Below are 13,116 nucleotides of genomic sequence, written 5' to 3' on the forward strand. Positions count from 1 at the left end.
CAGCCTGTGAAATGAGACATAACTGGCTACACAGTGGGCCCTAGGCTAAGCCCCAGACGGTTTCCGCCCCGGTGTGCATCATTTTCTAATAAACTGCTTCTACGGCTATCCACGTCTGTCCAGTTCTTGGTTCCAGGACCTAAGAATCTGGAAATCACTGTGGATGCTCACTGAACTCTGCTATCTCCCCTAATCTTGACCTCAGAGCTATCAACATACCCCAGAGCTTCTAGAAGCCCCGGGAGGAGCCTGGGGAAAGCTATCCCAGAATCCCATGGAAGAGAGCTTTCAGGGCCGTGCTTAAAAAGTGTTCTCTGCCATGAGCAATCTAGCTGAGAGGAAGGCAGCGAGGGCTCCAGGCCACAGGGAAGCGTGATTAGAAGGCGAGTTGGTCTTTTCCCTGGACCCTGTGAGACTCATGGAGACCTCTGCTTTTCATTCCTACTGGGAAACACCTAACCGCCAAGATTCTACCCCTAAGTGAACATGGGCAGAGGAAGGAGCTGGGGTCCCCAACACTCTTCCTCCCTGACTTTCTACCCTAGAGGACGTGTGGTACCAGGCCATTCCTTAGAAGGGCCCTTTAACTAGAAAAGTGCCATGGGTCCTTGAGCAAGGGACCAGGGTGCTTGCCTTGTAGCAGCCATTTTCATTGCGTCTCATGGCCTCCTTGCTCCTACTGCCCTCGGCCTCCCCTTTTCTTTCTCACTCATGTCTTTGGGTGTGAGTGAATGCATGGGTCAGTTTGATGCTAGGGAAAACACCTGCCAGGCAAGTTCCACATGGAAGTCAGAGGCCAACCTGGACACACACGGCCTTTCCATTGCTTCTTCCATGAAACTTGGCCTAAATACCCCAGGTTCAAGTACACACTGCTCCACAGTAGACACAATCCTGGAGGAATACCTGGGGTTTCCTGAGGGGAAAACAAAACAAAACAAAACAAAATCCAAACAAACAAAAACCCTGCCAGCTGATAAGTGGTTGTCAATAGAAGAGAAGGAAGAACCGGATGGAGGGGAGGAGGGAGGGGAGGAAGGAGACTTTCTGATGTCAGCCACACCCTCTCTTTGGAAGGTCTAAATTGGAAAATGGAAGGATGGAGGCCAGATGATTTTACCCGCTTCCCCACCGCTGTGAGCCAGGCAGCTTTGCAGGCCTGGATGGCTGAGGAGGGAGCATGAGTAACTTGAGTGGTTGGAGTGAGGCCTGGGTGAGGTTATGGGAAGGAGACTCAGGAATGGCGGGGTGATGGGGAGCAGGGGCCAGGTGTGACTAGGGGAAATGGAGGGGGCCTGCAGGTCGGATTAGGCACAGGACAGGCGAAAAGGAGGCTAAGGTCATGAGATGACAGCGGCTGGGCAGGAAAGAGGACAGGCTGTTCATGACAGGATAAGATGTAAGCGGGGCTAGGGGCGGGGAGCCGGGCATGGCAGCGAGAGTGGCTAACGAAGCAGAGATGGAGACTATATAATCACCATCATACCGTGAAAGACATACAAAAATTCCCATTTTACAAATGAAGAAACCGAGGCACAAAAAAGCTACTCAGCTTGTCTGAGTTCTCCCAGTTAGGAAGTGGCTGAGTGTGGGCACAATTCCCAGGAGTTACCCTGCTCTTTGACCACACAGGAGACACTGGCACCCACGGCTTTCCCAGCCATCCAAAGAGACACAGAATTCGAATCTAGGTCTCGGAGGCACCAAGGCTACATGCTCCTACTCTGTTCATGTGGGGCTCCCATGAACATAGGTGGTAGGTGGAGGCTCCGTTCTGCATTGATGGCTGTAAGATTTGCTGCCATCTGCACCCAGGAAGGCCTTTGGCATCCAGGACTCACCATGAAATAGTAGAGCTGTGAGGAGCGGGCCATGAACTCAGGTCGACACACAGCCACACAGATCTCCACGAAGCCTGCATGCTGGCTGGGCTTGGCCTCCCCCATCTCACACACAATCCTACAGGAGCAAAGGAGAGACCTCATGAGCCAAAGGACTCCCAACCATGGCCTAGGCCCATAGCAAGCCCAGACAGGCAAGCTGACCTTCGTGAGTTCAACAAGTGATCCAGAACTCAAGTCTCTTCTTGGGAGCTACTGATCCCAGCACCTGGTTGCCTCGGGGATGCAAGTCTGCTCCCAGCTCCCAAATTTTATGCCAGGAGAGACACTTCCATGGGTATATATGGAGGAGGGTTTGGTATAGTTACTAGTGGAGGTGTGTGTATGTGTGTGTGTGTCTGTGTGCGCGTGTGTGTGCACTTCATCTCACAAATGAAGAAACTGAGACACAGCTTGCCCACAAATTTATATGTCTAACATCGTGGAATCAAATATATGGACTCAACCAACCCTAGATCAAAAATTATCTGTATTGAATATGTGTAGACTCATTTTTTCCTTTTAAAATGATGAATTTAGTTTTATATGCACGAGTATATGTCTACATGTGTGCCTGTGTACCACATGCATGCCATGGAAGTGAGAAAGGGACATGAGATCTCCTGGGTCTGGAGGTACAGATGGTTTTAAGCTACCAGGTCAGTTCTGGGAACCAACTTGGGTCCTCTGCAAGAGCAGCCAGTGCTCCTAACCACTGGGCCATTTCTCCAGTGTCTAGACTTATTTTTTCTTAGGATTTCCCTGAACAGCACAATAGAATGACTATTCATCTAACATTTCTGTTGAATTAGGAATAAATGATGGAGAGAGGAATTAAAGTATGCAATAGGATGCTCACAGGTTGTCTGTCAAGGACTGCACTATTTAACAGAAGTCACCTGAGCATCATGGATTTGGGTATCTTCAGAAGGTCTTAGAACCAATCCCCCACAGGTACTGAGAGGGTATCCTTTACATACAAGCACACTCACACTTAAACATGTACACATCTTCTACATACACATAGACACACATTTATGGTTATATGTAAAGTTTACACACTTGTATATATAAACACATGTTTTAAAAGATAAATGTAAAACATAGCATAAGCACAGCTTTTACTTAGCAGCATTTCATGTGTTTTTATCGAGCCTCTACATACATCTGCTTTATTCTTCCTAACAGCTTTGTAATATTATATACATGGCTAAACCACCATTTATGTAATACTCTTCCTATTGATGGGCATGTGAATATTCTGATCTTCCTTCCTGTTTCAAAAAACAAACAAACAACCCCTAAACAGACAAATAGGAAGCATAGACAACCTAAAATTCATGTGTTTATTATAATAGACTCCTCAGGTGGGAATGCACTGACTAAATAGTTTATTTACTTTACATTTATAGGGCCCAATACTGTTCCCCAAAAGCTGTACCAATCTGCATTTGTTTCAAACTGCTCTAGCTAAGACTAGATAGTCACAAGTGTTAGGAAGTTTTTCCAATATACTACAGAAAACATCTTGTTTAAGCCTAGTGATTGTTATAGAGGATACACATGTTCATGTGTCCTTCCTTCCTTCCTTCCTTCCTTCATTCCCTCCCTCCTTCCTTCCTTTTCTGTTTTTACACTGCCTTCCTCTAACTTCTCTAACCAGTTGTCCTTTTGCGAAACCTTCTTAACTGGACATATTAACCTTGATTTGTTGTAAATACTGCAACAATTATTTTCTTCCCGATTGTTAATTTGACATCTGTCTTTTAACTTGGTTTTCAGCTGTATTCTGGCACACTAGCATTCCAAAGCATCTATGTGGCTAAACGTTCTGATCTCTTTTACTGTTTCATTTCTACAGTTTGAGTCCTGTCGAGTTTGGTTGATTGGTTAGTTGGTTTTGGTGCAGTTTTATCTTTTGTGGGGCTGGGAATCAAACCCAGGGCTTGGCACATGCCACATGAACACCCTGTCGTTGAGCCACATCCTCAGTCCTGTAGTTGCTGTGTCTTACAGTTCTTAAAAAGATGTGCTAAGGAAAGGTCTTGCAGTGTGTGTGTGTGTGTGTGTGTGTGTGTGTGTGTGTGTGTGTGTGTGTGTTTCTATATAAACAGCATAATAAACATGTTTGCTATGGGGAAAAGACAGATTCACTCTGATTTTTTTTTTCCACAAAATTAATTAGAAACTGGGTTGTGGATCACCTGTATGTGTCAAGTGTGTACCTTGACTACGTGCCTGTATGTGAGACTTCTGAGGTGTTAGATGAACTACCACACCTTAACTTATAAGATTTCAGCTTTACAATGGTGTGAAAGTGGTATACAAGTCTGTCGACTCTTATGCTTTCAAATTTGATCTTTTTCTTGAGCTAGCCACATGTTCTATGATACTCTCTGTGATGCTGGCCAGTGGCAGAAAGCTTCGGGTCCCTACGAGGCAGGGACCACCAGAAGAAACAACATTGGTAGCTGGTTAGGAATATATAACACAGTTTCATCTCATGCTGTTTTGAACTTAAGAAGGGTTATGAAGACACAGTGCCAAGGGCTGGGACTGCACCTCAGTGACAGAATCCTTGCCTGGCATGGACATGGTGCTGGATTCAGTTCTTACTGGGTCCAAAAGAGATGCAGAGTTGAGGAACATCTTTTAGACATACCATTGCTTCTGAATTGTTTCTGTTACAAATAAAGCTGAGATAAGCATTGTTAAATATGAAATTTTGCAAGTCTGGTTGTTTAGGGAATGTTCTAGAAGCATATTAGCTAGATTTAAAGACTGAGGGTGGGGGTGGAGTGTGATACTGGGGATTGACCCTGGAGTATTCTACCACTGAACTACATCTCAATTTCATTTTTCTCTTTCTTTCTCTTTCTTGATTTTGAGACAGAGTCTCACTAAGCTGCTTAGGCTAGCTTTAAACTCACTTTAGCCCAGGCAGGACATGCGTGTGCATGCTAATGAGTTGCTCCTGCCTCGGCTTCCCATGTAGCTGGAATTACAGACCTGCACTTAAAGTGCCAGCTAAGACGTCTTTCTCTTTTTCTTTTCCATTCTTTCGGGCAAAGGAGGGAGAGAGCACACTGTAAGGTTGTATGCATGTGATACATGCCTGTGAGTGTGTGGCTTCATATGCACACAAGGCCAGAGCAGGCCAGTGGGGGGGTCTCCCTCAGTGCAGGTGTTACAGGCTTATGCAGCCATATGGAGCTTCCAGCTAAGACATTTTTGATTCATGTGTCCAAATGCCTTCCTGAAGGTCCCAGTCTCCCTCCCACCACAGGTAAATGAGCCAATTGCATCTGGTGCTTATTTTTATTTTCATTTTTGTTTTATTTTGAGATATCATCTCATGTAGTTCAGGCTAGCCCCAACCTCACTATCCAGTTGAGGATGACTGCCTTGAACTTCTGACCTTCCTGTCTTTATCCACCAGATTTATGCCTTGCTGGGGACTGAACAGGAGCTTTCCATGAGCTAGACAAGCACTCTATCTCTGGCCTCTGGAGCGTTAACTTTTTAAAACTGTTCTCCTTTGCAGTCATTTGCATTTCATCTCTCATATGTGTTTTTGGTTCTTTGTGCATCTCGTGAATTATACATTCATGCTCTTTGCTCATTTTGTGATAACTACCTTTTATTTATAAAGCCTCTTTATCTGTTAAGAAAAAGGTATCTATTAACTGTGATGGGTATAACCATATCTCCAGCTTTTCGTTCGCTTTTATTTTTCTTACAGTGATTTCTGATGTATAGGTTTTTAAGTTTTAGATACTCAACCCCCCTAATCTTTTCTTTATGTTTTATTTTCCAGCTCATGCTTGAAACATCTTTTCCTTCATGAAATCAAATGAATTTGCACCTGCATTTTTTCCCCTAATCTTTTAGTTTCATTTTGTATCCCTAACTCTTTAATCTACCTAGAATTTGTTTGGGTGTAGAATGTGAACTAAGGTCCTGATAGTATTCTTCTCCTGGCATTAACCAGCATCATTTACTGAAGGATCTTGCCTTTTCTTGTTGATTTTAACCGTCACCTTCATCACACACTATATTCTTGCGTGTCAGGATTCTTGCCCTGAACATTCTATATCACTCCATGGATCTAACTGATATTGCAGCACTTTAATCATTGGGCTTAATAATAACATTGTTGATGCCTGGTCCATGGTTAAGCTTCCCTGCGTCGTGCTGTATCAGCAGCAGTTGGCTTTGCTTTGATTTCAGAAAATTGTAGGAGCCATGGATAGATAGATGTTTGGGTCACTAAGTAATGTCAGATGCCGGGGACAACTCCACGTCCCAGTGGAATCTTCTGCATCCCAGCCATTACAAATGTTGTGGGAATACCCTGATGGAAATCAGGAGGAATGACACTTGCAGCATCCCCGTGGTTCTGAATCATTCAGTCCAGCAAGCAGAAGTACGGGGCACTGCCAGACCTGAGGGTGACCCTGCCAGCAGCCCACATGGGACAATGGATCAGGGTCCGGTCCGGGTGAGACAGGAAGGAGTATAGATTCCACTGTGATGGCAAACATTCCGTAGTTGCCTTTGCTGGGCTGGAAAGTGGTGTTTACTTATTTACCAGACAATGCACAGCTCACTGGATCTCTCCTCCACTAGGTGGGTTAAGGGTCAAGGTCATCCGTTGAATGACCCTTTTACACACGGTTTGCGAAGACAAATTAGCCAAAGAACCCACAGGCCTGAGAATAGGTATGAGATTTCATTTTCAGCTTCCGCAGAGGATAGCCCAGGGCTAGCTTACCTGTGGGGAAGCTCATGGAGAGTTAGAGACAATAGAGGGAATTGAATTCACACTCCCTGGCGGGCTTTAATTTTGCCCTTTCTCACCTCTTCCTCTCCATACCCTCCAAGTAGCCAGAGTCACTTTCCTTGTTCCTGCCTCATTACTTTACCATCCTCGTCTCCAGCTCCCTAGTATGGCATCTCAGCAGTACAGAAGGCAGGGAGCTGAGGGTGACCCTGTAGATGCCCCAAAAACGTTAGCTGCATTCCACGCCCCCCTCCAACCTGGCTCCGAGTTCGCCATTAATCTATCAGTTCTTCATCTGCAAGTCCCAAATCTGAAACGTCTGAGCCTTGATATGGTACCAACGGAAACTTCATTTGATGGATGGTTCCTTAAAATACTGTATGAAGTCACCTTTGGGCTGTGTGTATAAGATGTGTGTGAGACCCAGAGGAGTTTTGTGTTAGGGTTGCCAGCCAGTGCTGCCATCTCTCCCCTCCCACTTTGGTTGCCTCCATGTCTCACTTACTGTTCTGCAGGGATGTAGCCATCCACCAACGGGCTGCATTCCACACCAGCCACCTTGACATATGAAGCAATGTCCCGGAATTCCAGGCCCAGGTTCTCCCCTCGGATTGTGACCTTGGTGCCCCCTTCCCGAGGGCCTGTCACAGGGATGATCTGCAGGGAGGAAGAGAGGTGATCCTTCAGGCCTCAAGAAGCATCACTGCCTACTTGCTGAAGAGGTCAGAGTGGGCGTGGCCCTTTATGCTGCCGTGCGCAGTCCCTTAAGTAGGTCCAGGAAGTGTGTAGCTATCAACGGGTGGTATCTTTGGATAATGAGGTCTGTGTTTCTCTGTGGCCTTGAGGGCTCAAAGCCTCTGGTCTATCTTCCCATCTCATAGAAGAAGAGAATATATGACTTCGGTGTTACAATATCCTCTAGAGAAAATCAGCATAGACTCCTGGCATACACTATAACCCTCTTATTCACCCAGAACCTCCTATATCTAGGATCCCACCCACTTCCAACATCAAATGTCCAGTCTCCATAGTCACAGTTTGTTTCTCTTTACTGGAAGTCCAAGGCTAATTTCATGAGAATCACTGTTCGGATTGAGTTCCCCATTCTTCCACCCAGCCCCTCTCTTGACTTTAACTCTCCAAGAGCAAGCTGTGTCTCCAGTTCCCCTTGCCCGACTTTCTTATCAATGGTAGCATGCTGGTGCAGCCAAGCCACCCACTAATCTCTCTTCAGAGCATCTGGCATAGTGTCTAGCTTCTTTCTTGGCTTGGCTTGTCACAGAAGTTTTAATTTAGACTTTAGCCTGGGTCAAAGTGACTGTCCTTTCCTCCAGAGATGTCACAGTGGATGTCAACTCTCATAATTAGAACACAGGACTTGTCAACCAGGACCTGGCTCGCTTTGAGGTAGGGGCTGTGGATAGTGAATGACATCTAATTGGTTCTTCCCACAGTAAAAACTGTTCCTGGCTCTCAGAGCACCTACACCCTCAGTGAGGCCCCTGAGGGAGAATCTGAATGACAGCGTCTCTAGTTCTTTCCAGCAAGTTCCACTACCGCAGTCTGCAAGGGTTACATATGGGCACTGTCCTGGATGGCCTGGAGGAACCATAGGCAGTAGACTGAGCTGCCCTAGTGGCAGCTTTTTCTGGGGGGAGACTGTTCACTAACCAATGACAAGCAGCTTCCTTCCTCTTACATATCCCTTCGTGGACACACGTTTGTGAGTAAGCATGCTTGCGGTGTGAGAGGTTATATGAGCATGCTCCCGTCATAGTAACAAAACAGCTTCACTGGAGAAGTGGGCCCGTTTCTGCTCCAGTGAGGTGGGCAGGGAGAGTGTGCTTAAGTTCTCCCCAGTGCTTGTCCAGATGCCCTAGCACTTGGTGGGGAGCCTGCACGAAGTTCTAGCCCTGGCTTGTCATCCTGTAAGAGGGGTTTTATCTTTGCACCAGTCCGTGGTCCCCTGAAGGGCTGATGGCAGGTTGGAGGCAGGGATTCGCCCCACCCTTGGGAGGTTAGTTTAATTTGTCACCTCTTTCCTGTGATTTTCTTGGATTCAGGCCAAGGAGAAGGCAAATGCAGCCACTAGGTTTCAATGCATTGTGAGTCACCACGCGCTACGGCCCCAGGGATGGATGGCTTAGCTGGCCATAGCATGAGGGCAGTGGCTCTGCAGAGGTGCAGGATTGGGAAAGGACTGGCAAGGAGAGAGAGGGGTGTGGGAAAGTGGGTTGAAGGGCATTTACCTGCCCCCCTACCCAGTCCTCCATCCTGGAAGTCACCACAGAAGACAGAGTGGGGGGGGGGGGCTCAGAGGAAGTCCCCGTTTTGACATAACCATTCCCAGGAATGCTGAAGATGAAGGGTCTCAGGTGAGGGATGTATTTTGAAAGCCATGCTGAGGTGGCCGAGGGGGCACATTCCTAAGAGCCAATGCTGTTTTTTTTTCTGCTCAGATCCTATCCCAGTGGCACAGCATGTGGCAGCTGCTTGTTGCATGGTATTACCCACGAAGCAGAGAATTCAGGAGGAACTTGGGCTCTAACTCTCGATGCTCATCCTCCAGGGACCCATGTCCTCCAGCTTGGTTTCACCTCCTAAAATGTCTATGATCTCCTAAAACATAATCACCACCTGGGGAACGGAGTGTCCAAACACACGAGCCTGTGAAAGACATTTCATATTCAAGCCACAATATTCTAGTGCCTCCGAATATGACTTTAGGTAGCGGTAAGTCTTTACAGAGACCATTAAGCATAAGGGAGGTCATTAGTATGGGTTTAAACCCAGTGTGATCATGGTACTATTAAAAAAAAAAAAAACAGCCAGGACACATGAAGACATGCATAGAGGAAGACATGGGGGACACAGTTGACATCTAACTAGTTGCTCCATAGTTGTCGGAAGCAACCAATCCTGCAATGCCTTGATCTTGAACTCCTACCTCTAGGAGAATGATACTTCAAGCTACGTGGTTTGTGATGCTTGGTTACAAAACCTCAGGAGTCCAATGTAATAGGACTTCTCTGCTAACTACCCAGGATAGGAAAGGGATGTGCAGATACCAAAGCACTACACACACACACACACACACACACACACACACACACACACACACACAGAATCTAGGACCATGGTCAGCATTGCTCAATATGGAATGGGTACATTAGCGAAACTAAACAAATCTGGGTGTGTACTCCTGACTGATGCAGATATAGCTGCTTACTTCCTTCTCTTCCCCCTCTTCCCATCTACCGCATTATCATAATCAGCATCCTCCATGGCCAAGAGGATGAGCTAAGCACCTACTCTTATAGGAATAGACAAGCCCTATTCCTGAGGTGATGGGAGGGTTATATTAGATACTAATGTTGGGGAATATTCAAAAGGAGACATACATTTCTCTTCCTATTTAAGAAGAGAGCAAGAATCTCAGTCTTGGTAGAAGAATACATGAGGTGGACACTCTGTCACATGTATGGACTGGGCACAGGAGACAGAGATGCCCATATAAACCTCAGGGGCAGCAGCAGCTCCCGGTTTAGACACCTCTGGTAATGATTTTAATGTTGATGAACAAGAAGGAGGTGAGGGAGGCTGATGAGCATCCCAGCAGCTCTACAGAAGCTGAGGGAGTACCATGGCTGACAGTATGCCTTCAAACCAATCCCTGAACTCCCCTGTGGGACAGCAGGAACTGACACCCATTGCATAGGGGAGGCATGCTGACAGAGCCCTGCACAGACCTGCCTGTGTCCCACTGTCTGAATGCTTTGCTATGCCCTGCTCCGTCCTATTCTCCAGTTAGACCCCCGAACTGCATCCAGACCTATTTCTAATTCTACAGCTGCGGTCTTATTGGGACAAGTTCTGAGGCCTCTCTGCTGTGGCTTCTTGCTGTTCTCCAGAGCTAGACCTAGTGCATCCATCACTATTGCCAATTTGTAGTAAGGCTGCTATTGATGAAGCTTCATAGCCTTGTCACTGAGGTGTCTGGACACAGAGGGCGGGGACAATAAGACTCTAACAGGGTTGTAGAACTCTTCTCTGTCCCCCTATCCCCCTGGGTGAGGAATAGGTCTCTGAGCCAAAACCAAGCTTTCATAGAAGCTATAAAGGAAAACAAGGATATGCCCAGCCCCTTAGAATACCCAAGTCTGCTGGTGACCACAAGGGGTGACTGTGTTGAGAGCCCTGGTCCTTGGTAGCTGTAGAGAGACTTGGCAGCTTGGAGTATGCTTTAGGCCAGGGAGTGGCTTACCTCTGTGATCCGAGGGTTGGTACATTTGCTGTTGGCACCTGACAGTTCCAGCCACCGGCTCTCATGGGCAGGACAGTGCTGGCGCAGGGTGCACTGGCCTGGGCTCTGACACCAGCCACACTCAAAATCTGGGTCGGCTTTGAGGCACAGCCCACAGCTCTCACGCATGGCCCCACACTTGTAGAGGTAAACTGTGGAAGACAAGGACAACAGGCACTTTGGGATGGGCACAGCTACAGGGGAACCGTGAGTCTTCATTTGGTCTCAGCCACCTTCCCAGCAAGCTCCTGTCACCCTTTCCCATTACTGGGAATCGCCACAGAGCAGAGCCCAGGGAAAAGGGGACAGAGAAGAGCTAAGTCTGCAAGGGAGATTGACAGGTGCTGGGAGGTAGGGATGCAGTGTTGCTCTGCTTTCTCCTCCTCTCCTCTCCCTGGCCCAACCCCACTCCTTCCTGCCTTCTCCGCCAGCCTTGGCCTCTTCACACCTTTATTCTGAGCTGGGTTGTCGATGTTGAAGTGTCCGTTCCACACCACTGTCAGCTCCACTGGTAGGTTGTTGATCTCCATCCCTTCATAGGAATACTGCAGCCGGAGTGAGGGGGTGAGGAAAGAGCAAAAAGGCTGTTACAGAGATCTCTATGCAGACCCGAGTGCTAAGCCCAGGGCTAAGAGCACACAGCATCAAGGACTAGCCAACACTGTGCTTGTCTACATATTCCTGAAACATATACACAATGGGTGTGCTCAGATGGAGGAGCAGAGGGGCCAGATGCTAATGCAGAGAGTGGGGCTAGGCTTCTATATAGCCCATCTCTGCAGCACTATCCGTGCAGCAATCTACCTGTGAACAGAATACCTGCCCAGCAACATCTCTGTGCAGGAAGACATGTTTGCGGTCAGTTCAAGAAACAGACAGAAGTCAATGCAGAGACTCATAGCTGGCCAACGTGTTGAAAATAAGTGACTGTGAGTGTGTTGCTCCAAGTGGGACATAGTCACCAGCTCCTGTGTCCAGGGAACCATACCAAGGCCAGGGAACATAAGAGGAGGCAGAAGGAATAGAAGAGCCCAAGGGGAGGAGTGCTGTGTTCTGCTGCAACCAGACTCAAGCATTCACAGCAGCTGTGCTATCCATGCAAGAATGGCTCAGAGTAAAGTCAGCCCAACCAGGGCATAGAGGAACTCACGTCGTCTCACCAACAGGTCAATGGGCAGTTAATGGCTGGCGGGAAGGGACTGTTCTTTGGGAAAAGGCTACTGGTAAGTTGCCCACACTCTACCAGATAGCCCTGTACCCATGCAAATATGGATAGCATTAAAGGAACTTGGTAGGTTACTGCAAAAGAAGAGGAGGAGATGAATTTGGGAAGTAGATAATGTGAGGCGAATTGCAGGGAGAGTTGGAGGGAGAAACTGGGGTGGTTTATGATCATGTATCATTGTATACATGTGTGGAATTCTCAAAAGGAAAAAAGAAACTGGATGAGCTGCTTATCACTGCCAAGGTCTCAAGGAGGGGGCTGCATGTGGGAGCTGAGCCCAAAGAAGAGCTCTGTTCTGCCCTGACTGCCCAGGGAACTCTGGTCACTAGGTCCTGCCAGCCTGCACCTGTACTGGAAACTAACGCTCTATTCCAGAAAACATTTCGTGTAGGCCATCTCTTTTTCCCAGGGCCTGGACTGGGACCACCGACCACCACGCAGAGGGAGTGGGCATCAGTGGCTAAGAATGAAGAGGTGCTCTAAGGGGACAGCTGGCTGAGGATAAGCAAGAAGTGGACCCCATAGACGCTTTAGGGAAGGGTGGGAAACCCCGCGGTCCCCAGCCCCTGCTGTCGCCAGGACAAGCCTGGGGATCTGAGTAAGATTTCAAATGTACTCACAGCCTCAGCTTCCCACCACACTGATAACCCCGTTATCCTGAAATAATGGAGGAGACCCCTGCACAGGGCTCAAAATTCAGATCCTCTGCCTGCTCCCCCCAGGGCCTGCTGTTCTGAGCAAGGGCGGGTCTGGAGCACGAGATGGTGACGAATGCAGGGAAGAAGTTGCAGACTTGGAGATGCTCGGCGCAGCAGGTGCAGCACGGAGTCTTGTCTCCTTGTGCGGCAGCCTCTGCTCTGCTTCCGGCTGCAGCTACTGGTCGGTGAAGAGAGAGGTAGTGGGCAGAGGGAACTCAGCTTGCCAT

The 13,116-nt window shown here is 47.8% G+C and overlaps 1 protein-coding gene across 1 annotated transcript in view; it reads right to left on the reverse strand.

The window, feature by feature from the left end:
- The window catches only part of Plxna4 (plexin A4), a 426,662-nt gene that overhangs the window by 51,031 nt on the left and 362,515 nt on the right, over positions 1 to 13,116 (reverse strand). The window contains exons 11-14 of the mRNA XM_051175888.1: positions 11,415 to 11,511; positions 10,928 to 11,118; positions 7,169 to 7,320; positions 1,842 to 1,959 (exon numbers count right to left, since the gene is read on the reverse strand). Of these exons, the coding sequence (XP_051031845.1) occupies positions 1,842 to 1,959; positions 7,169 to 7,320; positions 10,928 to 11,118; positions 11,415 to 11,511 (558 nt within the window). The remainder of the gene's footprint in view (positions 1 to 1,841; positions 1,960 to 7,168; positions 7,321 to 10,927; positions 11,119 to 11,414; positions 11,512 to 13,116) is intronic.

This window comes from Phodopus roborovskii, unplaced genomic scaffold, assembly GCF_943737965.1.
Source record: "Phodopus roborovskii unplaced genomic scaffold, PHOROB, whole genome shotgun sequence".
Classification (NCBI taxonomy): domain Eukaryota; kingdom Metazoa; phylum Chordata; class Mammalia; order Rodentia; family Cricetidae; genus Phodopus; species Phodopus roborovskii.